The sequence below is a fragment of the Plecotus auritus genome (genome assembly GCF_963455305.1).
Source record: "Plecotus auritus genome assembly, chromosome: 9".
NCBI classification, from domain to species: Eukaryota; Metazoa; Chordata; class Mammalia; order Chiroptera; family Vespertilionidae; genus Plecotus; species Plecotus auritus.
In genome coordinates this window covers 107,769,630-107,782,179 of record NC_137783.1, presented here as the reverse complement: position 1 = coordinate 107,782,179, position 12,550 = coordinate 107,769,630, and the positions used below count along the sequence as shown (strand labels likewise).

Sequence of the window (12,550 nt, the reverse complement as noted above, 5' to 3'; positions counted from 1 at the left end):
ATTTACAACTTGAGCTTTATCATAGGTACGTGTCCAGGAAAAAACAGAATAGATAGGGTTTGGCACTAGCTTCGGCTTCAGACATCCACTGGGGTCTTGGAATGTACCCTGTGAGGAGGCTAAGGCCGGGGGCGGTGGGTGGGGGGGGCTCCTCTATCTGGATTTGCTGGCTTTGTTTTCACGGTGTCGTTTAACACGTTCTCGGTGCCCAGGACTTAGCTCCAGAGGCTTGATAAGGGTCAGACTCAAATTCTATTAGGCACAACTGCTTCACAGGTGGTGGTCGCTCTGTTGTGTGATGTGAGAAGCCATGATTTCATGAATCCAGTGGTTGCAAAACAGTGGGCGTCTAATACTCTCATGTCTTTCTCATCTCTTAGCTGGAATTCATCTCCAGATATAAACCTCCCTTCATGTGCTCTTGGTCCCCTCTGAGGTACAGTTTGTACAAATCTCCCATTCTTTCCCTTAATTTTCCAGGCTCAAAAACATGAGTTGATTCCCTGCCATCCTCCGGTAGTGACTAATTGTTTGTGTTTCATCATGAGCTCATGGATGTGAATGTATCTGACGTGTTTTCATCCACCGAAGTTGTTATCCTTATTGCTGCTCAGATTGGCCCGTCGTTGGAGCCTCTTCAAGTCGGTCCGGAATCCTTTGATGTGGCTCCAGGGCCTTTGGTTTTTCTCCCCCTTGATTTCGGGCTTGATCTGATGTTGTCAGGAAGGGAGTTGAGTTTATGTGCCTGTGAAGTGCCCTTCCCGGACAGTCTTATCCCCCTGGCATGGCACCCCAGCAGACAACAGAGCAGGGGAGCGGGGGAGGCTGGCGTGGGGCCCACCCCCTGCCTGATCCAGGGGCTGTGATGCAGAAGCGGGAAGGAGGCCCAAGGGATCCCTGACTCCAGGTCTCTAGGCCCTGGAGCCTTATTAGATGCTTCTTGAACCGCAGAGGGCTCAGAGCCAAGCCCTGGCTTTGGCTAATGATCCTCCCGCTGCCCCAGCAGGCCCTCCCAGTGCCCTGTGAGGGCTCTTCTTCCTCCCTCCTCAGCCCCCCTCCACGTCCCCCCCTTCGTGTCCCCTCCCCCATTCCCACGCCGTCCAGAGCTTTCAGAGCGGGGAGAAGCTGAGCAGTGTGTAGTGGCCAGGCCAGTGTTCTCAGCTTTGGACTCCCCATCGCTCCGTGCCCTTGGGCCTCAGTCTTCCTGCCTGTGTAGTGGGGATGACACCCCACCCTGCATGTGCCCTATTTTGTGCACAACTTTCTGTCCTGAGAGTAAAGCAGGAGAGAGTGCTGAGGGTCAGTCGGGAGCTCTTAGTTAGAAAGGACACAGAGGCACTCGAAGGGGAGGAAGGAGGCAGGAGGGATTGGCCCAGACAGTATCAGGCCCCCGCTGGGTTCCAGACGCTGCGCCAGGCTCCGAAGCCCTGAGTGTGAATCCTGCCTCCCTCACTGTGCCCCTGGGCAGCCTCTGCCAGCATTTCTGTACGTTGTCCCAGAAGACAGCAGCGAGGGGCAGGGTGATGGACAAACAGCGGGCCCTGCGCCTGGCACCGGGCAGTCCTGGCACCTCCCGGGCTCCATCACGACCGTGGTGCCTCTCACTGTGCTTAGCATTTTCATTTTCTTGGTCTTGAATGTCCCACGAGGGAGCGTTTCTCTTTCCCAACATCCCTGTTGATGGTAGGAGGCATATAAACAAAAACATCTTTAATGAGTGTGGGGGCTGGGGAATGGCTTTTGGCTGAAGTCTCCGTGCTCAGGCCCGCCCAGGCCCTGGGGGTTACAGCCTCCTGATGCATGTCTGGCTCCCCAGCCTGGATGCCTGCGTGTCCGCCCCGATCCTGGGAGTGGTTTTCTTCTAGAAGGAACTGCACATGGTCCCGATGGTGCTCGGCCTCTCTAGTCTCCTGTTTGGCAGGGCCAGCAGGTCCCCTGACTCTGCAGGATAAAGGGTTTTCCCTTTCCCGCCCACCTCCTGATGCCCATGTTGCCACTGTTTGTCCTCGTCTGTGAGGGGACATTCACGGCCAGTTCTCAGGACACGTTCTCAGAAGCTGCTGCTGCCCCCCAGGCCGGGCCCTCCACCCCTTCCCTCCAAGGCCCTAATGTACCCTGTGTGCTGCCTCTCTCACAAGACTGGGAGCTTCCTGAGGGCAGGGACCGTGTCTGATTCAGCCGGGTCCCCGGTGGCAGCACAGGGCCCGGCAAAGAGCAGTCCTCCCTGATGAAGAACACGTATATTTTCTAGCTGTGTGACCCTGAACAAGACAGTTGCCCTCTCTGAGGCTTGATTTTTTCATCTGTAAAGTAGGGATGAATAATTGGAATCTACTCACGGGCTTATTGTGGGAATGAAACTGACATAACTCACGGCACTCATGGGCTTGCTACCTGACATTTCCAAGATGCTCCATCATAATAATTGTTATTGGAATCCCATGTAATGCCCGTGAATTTATTCATTCAGTCAACACATGTTTATCAAGCGCCCTCTCTGGACCAGGATCTGGGCTAGGTGCTGGGGGATAGCGGTGACCAAAGACTGAAGTGTCCCTGCCTTCAGAGAGCTGACATTCCAGGGACAGGATCAGAACTGTTCATGCCATCACAGACTTGTTTAATTATAACTGGAATAAGTACCAGAAACCATGAGACTGATGGACAGGGGTCCTGGCCTCGTCTGAAGAGTCCAAGAGGGCTTCCTGGAGGAGGAGGGTGGGCCCTAAAGGACAAGTGAGAGTCAGCTGGAGGAAGAACAGAGAATGATCCTGGAGCAGGGAGTGGGTGGGGGTTGGGGTCGGGTAGAGAAACCAGCCTGGGAGGTGGTGGAGTGGGCGGAGCACCTTAGGTGTTTTTCCAGGGACGTGCTGATCAGAAAGCTCACTCTGCTATCTGTGTGGGGTGAAGGCAGAGGTGGCTGCTGATGCTGCTAGTGTCCCAGACGAGGAGATGGGAGACTGGAAGCAGGGAGGTGCTGGGGGAAGGACAGAGGAGACGGATTTTAGCAGAATGTAGGAGCTAGGATTGGCCTGATTGGATGGAGAGGGGGAAGAGCCAGCATGGTTGCCAGCTCCTGTCGCAGGCTGGGGGTGGGGATGTGGGGGGGGGGGGGAGTTGTGGCACCATTCACCAGGTAGGAACTGGGGTGGATATTGAAGCATCCATCTTATATAAAAACTGCTGTTTGAAATTTTAACCCTGCTATTTTGGCTTCTGTAAACGCTTGCTTGCTTAAATAATAAGGAAAATAAGACTACTCCCATTCCAGAGAGGCTGTGGACTATGCCCCAGACAGAGTTGTCAGTGCTGACACCAGGCCAGGCCTTGAGATATGGTCTCATGGCCCCTTCCCAGCACGTAGGCCTTCTTTCCCAGAAGGCCCGGAAGTCTCATTCCAAATTTGGGAGACAAAAGAGCTAGGAAAAGTATAAATAGAAAAGGTTTCGCCAAAACCGGTTTGGCTCAGTGGATAGAGCGTCAGCCTGCGGACTGAAAGGTCCCAGGTTCGATTCCGGTCACGGGCATGTAAGTTGGTTGCGGGCACATCCCCAGTAGGAGGTGTGCAAGAGGCAGCTGATCGATGTTTCTCTCTCATCGATGTTTCTGACTATCTATCCCTCTTCCTTCCTCTCTGTAAAAAATCAATAAAATATATTTAAAAAAAAAAAAAAAAAGAAAAAGAAAAGGTTTCCTCCACGGGGGGAGAGGGGGGGCGCCAGAATTTGAAAGGCACATTTTTATCTGGGCCTGTGCATAATAAAATGTAACTCCCTTTCTCTAAGCGTCACTTGTTTTTTTTCCCAGTCTTCTGTAACAATATGAGATGTTTCTGCGGGGGGAGGAAGCAGATAGAGGCACGAGGAAGGGAGGGGAAGCTCATAGGATCTTAGAATGACAGAGCTGGAAGGGACTGAGGGAGCCTCCAGCCACTGCAGAGATGGGGAAGGATGTACCCAAGTCCCACACTGTTCATGGCAGAGGTGGGCATCGAACCCAGTATTCCTTTCCATTGGATTCCCTGGAAGCATGCCCCCCCCCCATTTCCTCAGGAAGCCAGATGTGACCTCAGTGTGTCCCCATCATGTCGCCCACCTCCAGGTCATCCCAGACTGGAAGGAGCAGGAGTGGGACCCCGAGAAGCCCGATGCCTACGCGGGCATCTTCCACTTCCATTTCTGGCGCTTTGGGGAGTGGGTGGATGTGGTCATCGACGACCGGCTGCCCACAGTCAACAACCAGCTCATCTACTGCCACTCCAACTCCCCAAACGAGTTCTGGTGTGCCCTGGTGGAGAAGGCCTATGCCAAGTAGGTACCGGCAGGGGGCAGGAGGGCAGGTGGCCAGGCCGGGGTGGCACTGCTGCTGGGCTCCACATGGGTTCCTTTAGCCAGGGCTCCTGGCGCAGAGAGGGCAGGGGCTGGTGCAAAGTCACACAGCATGCTCAGGGCCCAGGCGCCCAGGGCATGGCCAGCTGAGCCTACGCTGGGTGAGGTGGAGGCCTGGACTGAAGGCCCTCTGGGTACCTGGTTGTCAAGTCCCCACAACCAACCCACATCGGGAGGAATAGTTACTCCCACTTACACCTGAGAAGACTGAGGCCCAAAATGGCTTCCTGCCAGTGGCCGGGCAGAGCCAGCACTCACATTCAGGTCAGTGGATCTTTCCCAAAGATCCAGGTTGCTGAGTCCTCCCCGGAGGCCTTGCTGGGGATGTGGTAAATTTCTGGAGATGGGCTGCTAAGTCTAAGGGAAATGTGAGTGATAAGGTGGTGTGTCTCCGTGGGACAAACGTTGGCTCTGCTGTGTGACCGAAGCAGTTTGCTTGACTTCTCTGAGTCTCAAAATCTCCCCTGTAATGTGAAGGATTTAGCGTGGCTGGGGAGCATGAGCTGGGAATTCTTTCCACGTTGCTCCCCAGGCTGGCGGGCTGTTACCAGGCCCTGGATGGAGGCAACACGGCGGATGCGCTGGTGGACTTCACAGGTGGCGTTTCTGAGCCCATCGACCTGACCGAGGGTGACTTTGCCAATGACGAAGCCAAGAGGAACGCACTCTTTGAGCGCATGCTGAAGGTGCACAGCCGGGGAGGCCTCATCAGCGCCTCCATCAAGGTAAGAACACTGAGCCAGCCCCAGAGGTGGCCCCTCCCCTTTACCAACTCGAATAGGGGTGGGGGGTGGCTGTGGTGTCCCAGGCAGAGCCCCTGCCTGGGTTGGTTCATAAATCCAGACTCTTAGGCTCATGGGGGAAGGGAGCAGTTGGAGGGTGCAAGCCCCGCCCCAGTGCCGGGCAGCACAAGCCGCCTGCCCCCGCCCCCTACGCTATGAAATGCCTTGCCGGCACTGTTTGACCAACACCCTTTTTCCTGGCCCCCTCATATTGGGGTGAGTGGTGTCTATACTTCTGAGGTTCCTCAGTCAAAATTTGGGGCATCACAAACTATGAGGTAACTGGGAGAGGGGAGGGAGCCTGCTGCCTGCTGGCACAGGCCTGGGCGTGTGGTCTCATTTCATTGGCTGCTCATGCTTCCTTGGGAAAGCTGAGACTCAGGGAAGGCAGAATTTGAATCCAGGTTTGGCTGACCCAGTGGTGTGGGGCTGCCATCCTCTCCCCGTTCTGAGGGGGCGCTGGGCCCCTGGCTCCACCTGCAGCCTGACAGGGCCCCGCCTCTCTGAGCCACCTCACCCTCCTCCGCAGGCCGTGACAGCGGCAGACATGGAGGTCCGCCTGGCATGTGGCCTGGTGAAAGGCCACGCCTATGCCATCACCGACGTGCGCAAGGTGCGCTTGGGCCACGGCCTGCTGGCCTTTTTCAAGTCCGAGAAGCTGGACATGATCCGCCTGCGCAACCCCTGGGGCGAGCGAGAGTGGAACGGGCCGTGGAGCGACACGTGAGGCCTGGGGTGGGAGTGCAGGCACAGGGGGAGGAGAGGCAGTTGCGGTGGGGTGGGGGGGGGGAGGGGGCCTTGGTATGAGGGCTTGGACGAGGACAGACGGGCTTCCTGGAGGAGGTTGGTCCAGGGCTGGGTCTTGAGGATTTGGGAGTTAGATGGCATTAGGAGGAGACGACTTTAGAGTGGGCACCTGGGGGTGGATTCAGCATGCGCAAAGGCCTGGAGCTGGGGACATAGAGACCAATCTGGCCAGTGAGGGGGGAGGAAGCAGAGAGGGAGGCCACCAGGGGTGAGCATGGGGGTGACCGCTCTGTGCTTGGTGAAGAGAGACCAGGCCCCCAGTAAAGGAGCCCCTCCATGGAGGGTCTTGTCCCCCTGTACCCGCAGCCTGCAGCTCTGCTCCCTGACCTCCAGGCCCTGCCCACGTTAGCTGTGGAAGTGGGCAGACAGGCGTCGTAGAGAGGGGCTGGGCATAGCCCCAGGTGCCCACCCACACCCACCTGATGGAGGCCTGCTGCACACATCCCTCGTCCTCCTTGCCCTTGCCAGGGGGCCCGGTGGGGTCCCTCCACTTACTCTCTCCTCTTCCCTTCCCCTGTGCCGCACCCCAGCTCAGAGGAGTGGCGGAAGGTGAGCAAGAGCGAGCGGGAGAAGATGGGTGTGACTGTGCAGGATGATGGCGAGTTCTGGTGAGTGTGCTCTTGCCCCAGGTGGACGTCTGGGGCTGAGGGAGGACCTCCCGTGTGCTGGGCAGGGACGCCAAGGGGAGGTAGGAGCCAGGGCTCCAGCAAATGCCACACCCTCCACCTGCCGTGCGGCCTTGGACAAGTCACGCTGTCCCTCTGGGCCTGTTTCCTGCTCTGTAAGAGGAGTGGGGCAGCCCTGTCTTCTCCACAGTGCCCCCGCCCACCTCAGGGCCCCTAGGCTGCTGGGGCACCAGGCTGAGGCCCTCAGCACCTCAACAGGAGGCCAGTAGGTGGGGGATCGGCCAGAGGGCAGGGGCCATGCTGGCAGCCTGCTTGCCCAGCGCAGTTAGGGAAGAAGAGAGGCCTCACAGGGAGGGGGCTGCCTCCTAAGCTGAGACTCTGCGTGCAGAGGAGCCGTTGTTGGTCAGGGAGAGAGACCCACCCCAGAGGCAAGAGTGCACACTTAGATTTTTGGAAGAGTAAGTTTAGGGAGGCATGTGGGGTGGGGGGGTGGGCTGGGAAGATGGCTGCAGCATCGCTTAGAGTCCAGTGATTCCTGCACTCATTCATCCTACATCCATCCACTTATCCTGCATTCATTCATTCCTGCATCCACCCATCCTGCATTCACTCATCCTGCATCCACCCATCCTGCATCCACCCATCCTGCATTCATTCATCCTGCATCCACCCATCCTGCATTCATTCATTCCTGCATCCATTCATCCTGCATCCACCCATCCTACATTCATTCATTCATTCATTCCTGCACTCATTCATCCTGTATCCACCCATCCTGCATTCATTCATTCCTGCATCCACTTATCCTGCATCCACCCATCCTGCATTCATTCATTCCTGCATCCACTTATCCTGCATCCACCCATCCTGCATTCATTCATTCCTGCATCCACTTATCCTGCATCCACCCATCCTGCATCCACTTATCCTGCATCCACCCATCCTGCATACACCCATCCTACATTCATTCATTCATTCATTCCTGCACTCATTCATCCTGCATCCACTCATCCTGCATTCATTCATTCCTGCATCCATTCATCTTGCATCCACCCATCCTACATTCATTCATTCATTCATTCATTCCTGCACTCATTCATCCTGCATCCACCCATCCTGCATCCACCCATCCTGCATCCACCCATCCTGCATCCACCCATCCCACATCCACTCATCCTGCATCCACTCATCCTGAATTCACCCATCCCACATCCACTCATCCTGCATCCACCCATCCTGCATCCACTCATCCTGCATCCACTCATCCTGCATCCACTCATCCTGCATCCACCCATCCTGCACTCACCCATCCTGCATCCACTCATCCTCCATCCACCCATCCTGCATCCACCCATCCTGCATTCATTCCTTCCTGCACTCACCCATCCTGCATCCACTCATCCTCCATCCACTCATCCTGCATCCACTCATCCTACACCCACCCATCCTGCATCCACCTATTCTGCATTCATTCCTTCCTGCACTCACCCATCCTGCATCCACTCATCCTCCATCCACTCATCCTCCATCCACTCATCCTGCATCCACTCATCCTCCATCCACTCATCCTGCATCCACTCATCCCGCATCCACTCATCCTGCATCCACTCATCCTGCATCCACCCATCCTGCATCCACTCCCCTCTGCATCCTTCAGCCTGTATTTAGTCCTGACTGTGTGCCAGACTCAGTGTCACTCTTCAGCAGGACATTTGACTCAGAGACTCAGCCATTTCCTGGAGGGGTACTGGGCACCTTGTGTGTAGTGGATGCTGTGAGGGCCCAGGCAGGCCCAGAGGCAGATGGAGTGACCGTGGTACCCAGTGAGGACCCCTCCTGCGGTGTCAGGGGAGCCCCTGCAGGAGGCCCCTCAGGTCCCCTGGTCTGAGCTCCTGTGGATGAGATCCTCTGTGCCCAGTTTGGCTCAGGGATCAGTTGAGTTAAAACATAGTAATAGAAACTCCTCATTAGTGTAAGGGGCTTCTTTCCAAGGCCTTTCTCATATATGTTCACACATGGTGCCTATACACTGAGTGGCCAGATTATTATGATCTCTGAATGCACTCAGTGTATATCCTATATAATAAAAGGCTAATATGCAAATTGTCCTCTCAACCAGGAGTTCAACCAGCAGGCAGGCCAGCCAACCGCCCATGTCCCCTCCCCCTAGCCCCCTCCCATGCACGAATTCATGCACCAGGCCTCTAATACACACACACACACACACACACTGAGTGGCCAGATTATTATGCGTTCAGAGATCATAATAATATGGCCACTCAGTGTATGTGCATGTGCTTATATATGCCTACTTGAAGGGGATGGGCACTTCCCCTCCCCCACCCAGGCTCTGGAGTGTGTGCAGCACGCAGTGACCATGGCAACATCCTGGCCTCTGCAGCACGCTTACCAAGGGGTTCCCGCCATCAGTTTATTCAGGCCCCACAACAGCCGTGGAAGATAATGGATGGAAAAGTGCTTTATAAGCTGTAGAGCGCTACCCATATTCATTCTTGATACTATTAATAATTGTAACAGCCAGCCTTTGCAATTGCCTCTGTCTGCCAGGAGTCGTACAACATGCTTTTGTTGCACTAGTTAATTCCTACACTCGCTCTGTGAGATGGCCGCTGTTGTTCGATCCAGTCCCAAGTTACAAATCGGGAAACTGAGGCCAAAAGAGATGTGAAGGGTCTGTGTGACGCCATGTCCATGCTCACTGTTGTGTGAGTCATGGTTCAGAGCATGCAGGGCGAGCAGATGGTGGGCCGGATGGGGGACCTGCCTGACTCAGCCCCTTGCCACGCCAGGATGACCTTCCAGGACGTGTGCCAATACTTCACCGACATCATCAAGTGCCGCCTGCTCAACACGTCTTACCTGAGCATCCACAAGACCTGGGAGGAGGCCCGGCTGCGCGGGGCCTGGACGCGGCACGAGGACCCGTGGCAGAACCGCAGTGGGGGCTGCATCAACCACAAGGACACCTTCTTCCAGAACCCACAGGTGAGCGGTGGTGGGGGCCCTCGGCACCTCCTGCCAGGGACGCCTGCATCACCTCGGTCGTCCCTGTCCCTCTGTGGGCCTCAGCACACCCGTCCCTACACGGGGGCTGGATGGCATGTCTGGGTGGTCGTGTAGTCCCCACAGCTGGCAGAACCGAGGGAAAGGCTCTGAGGACTGAGGGTCTTGTCCAGAGTTACAGGGACATTTAGAGGCTGAACCGGGGCTCAAACCCCTTATTTCCACACACACAGTACTCGCCTTCTGGGTGAGCTTGGCCAGGCCGCTCCTCCGCGGCACCTCTCCCCTGCAGCCTCCTCTGTCATGCCCCTCCTACTGCTTAGTCCTCATGCTTGGTGTGTCCTTTTTATTTTTATTTTTTGGTGCCAAAACCTGGGATCCAAGGTGTGTCTTTATTGAGCACCAACTGCATGCGTCTCCGAGCTGAGCATGCGTGATCTCATCAAGTCCTCCACCCCTCATGCACTGTAGGCATTTTAGGCCCATCTTTCAGGTGAGGGACTGAGGCTCAGAGAGGTGATGTGACTTGCCACGCTCACCCAGCTGTGGGCTGTGGGCTGAGCTTCCGGGAGCCAGCGAGCCCATTACCAGCCTGGCCTCACCGGTGTCTTCCCTCCTCGGCCATGCCTGCAGTACATCTTTGATGTCAAGAAGGCGGAAGATGAAGTGCTGATCTCCATCCAGCAGCGGCCTAAGCAGTCCACCCGTCGGGACGGCAAGGGCGAAAACCTGGCCATCGGCTTCGACATCTACAAGGTGAGGTCAGCTCTGGCTGAGGAGAGTGAGGGAGCTGGCGTCTGGGCCGCCGGCACCAGGGGAAGAACACCTTGCTCACCGACATCATCCCTGTCACCCTGACCACGTTGGCTGACGCCAGGGGCATGCTGTGGCATCCGTCCTGGTTGCAGGACCCACCGAGGCCCAGCCTGCCTGGGATTGGCTCCCAGGGGAGCACTCAGCCTGATTTCTTCCTGCCCGAGACCCATGGGCCTGGGCTGCTTGGTGGGTGGGGAAGGGGAGGACTTTGGTGGGTGGGGCCAGGCTCCGGGAGCCCCCTGCTGCCCCCTCCCTCGGGGCTCTGGGTCCCGCTGACTTGGAGGCTTTGCTGGGCACAGGGAGGAGGCCCCCTGAGCAGAGCCAAGCAGGCTCACCAGTGGCCACTCCTCCGGGGCCGGGACCCGGGTACCTTCCACGTAGCGTGACGCTCAGTGCGTGATGACACTCAGCGTAGAGCCAGACGCCGAGAACCTGGTGACACCACGTGGATGTGCTGGGCGCGTGGCCTGAGTCGAGTCCCTGGCATTTGACATGCTGGTCATGACAGCCCGTTCATGCCGTTGTGTCGGTCCATTCACTGTGTGCTGATGTGCCGTGACTGACGTGACGTGTCTGACCCCCACTGACGCGCCTGAAGCTTATCGTGGCACGTATTCCAGCGATGGCCTAGCTTGTCCGACCAGCTGGCGCTGTCACTTCATGGACACCAGCTGTGACCTGGGCAGATAGTGATGGTCAGAATCCCCACAGACGTTGTTATCGGGAATTCCTATTACCCCCACCTCACATCCCATACCATTCAGCCATCTAAAGTGTGCAGTGATTTTGGTGTGTCCATAGAGCTCTGCAACCGTCACCACATCAATTTTAGAACATTTCATCACCCACACCCTTTAGTCACTGTCACCCAGTCCCATGCACCCCACCCCACGAGAGACACTCGTCTGCTCTGTCTCTGTAGCTTTGCCTGTTCTGGGCATTCCATGACGTGGCTCTATTACTCTTTTGCACGGTGGTGAGGGAGCGCTGTGAGATGTGGGGTGCGGTGGAGCCGGGGGCTCCGTGTGACCTCCACTGCCTGCAGGTGGAGGAGAACCGCCAGTACCGCATGCACAGCCTGCAGCACAGAGCCGCCAGCTCCATCTACATCAACTCACGCAGTGTCTTCCTGCGTACGGACCAGCGGGCGGGGCGCTACGTCATCATCCCCACCACCTTCGAGCCAGGCCACACTGGCGAGTTCCTGCTCCGAGTCTTCACCGACGTGCCCTCCAACTGCCGGTGCGCAGGGCCTGGCTCGGGCCCAGGGTGGTGGGCGGGTGGGGTGGGGCCGAGGTCCACACCAGGCTGGCCCAGAATCTGACTCAAAGTTGCTCAGTGTCTGCCCAGCCGTAGAGCCCAGGCCTCCAGCCACCCCAGCGCCTGTCTCCTTCCTCTCCCTTCCCCTGCTCCCTGTCCCAGCCTCTCTCAGCCACCTAATGGCACAGCTCCTCATCTGAGCATAGCTCTTCACAGTTTACACAGAAGCTCTCACTCGTTCCATCTGCTTTTCTCCAACCCGGAATAGGAGGCCTGACCCCTTCGTGTTATGGATCAGAATCGGGGATTGAGGTTGGGGATGTTTTCCAAGATCTCGCGTTGGGCTCGGTAGACTGCTAACACCGTTCCATCCCTGCAGGGGTGCAGCCCCTGTGGGCCCCACACTGCCCTCCACCTAGGTAGGCAGCCCAGGTTCGGTGCTGCCTGCCCACATCCCACGCCCGGGGGCCAGCTCGTGTGGTGGGCCCAGTGGGCCTTGATCCTGCCAGCCTGGGCTCCCCCAGCTGGTGGGCAGGCCCCTTCCCTGCTGAGCCTGATGCTTCCCAATCTGTAAAATGGGCATAATAGTCACTTACCTTCTGGGGCTTTGTGGGGATTAGAAATAATTCCTATAACATCCCAACAGAGGGCTTGGCACACAGTAGGTGCTCAATAAATTGCTTTTCCCTTGGGGAAGGATGGGGCGGGCACCCTTGGGTGGGGATAGAGCAGCAGGAAGCCCAGGGAGTTTGCCCAGGACGAGTCTCCCCTCCCCACTTCTTGAACCCCCTTGTCTTCCATCTTCCTGACCCCACTCCGTGACCTCCCGCCTCTTTGCTCTGCTCTG

General features: G+C 56.9%; 1 protein-coding gene across 1 annotated transcript in view; it reads left to right on the top strand.

The window, feature by feature from the left end:
* The window catches only part of CAPN5 (calpain 5), a 53,620-nt gene that overhangs the window by 36,667 nt on the left and 4,403 nt on the right, over positions 1-12,550 (top strand). Inside the window, exons 4-10 of the mRNA XM_080641912.1 lie at positions 4,102-4,310; positions 4,921-5,113; positions 5,700-5,893; positions 6,508-6,585; positions 9,414-9,609; positions 10,261-10,383; positions 11,489-11,685. Coding sequence (XP_080498038.1) covers positions 4,102-4,310; positions 4,921-5,113; positions 5,700-5,893; positions 6,508-6,585; positions 9,414-9,609; positions 10,261-10,383; positions 11,489-11,685 — 1,190 coding nt within the window. The remainder of the gene's footprint in view (positions 1-4,101; positions 4,311-4,920; positions 5,114-5,699; positions 5,894-6,507; positions 6,586-9,413; positions 9,610-10,260; positions 10,384-11,488; positions 11,686-12,550) is intronic.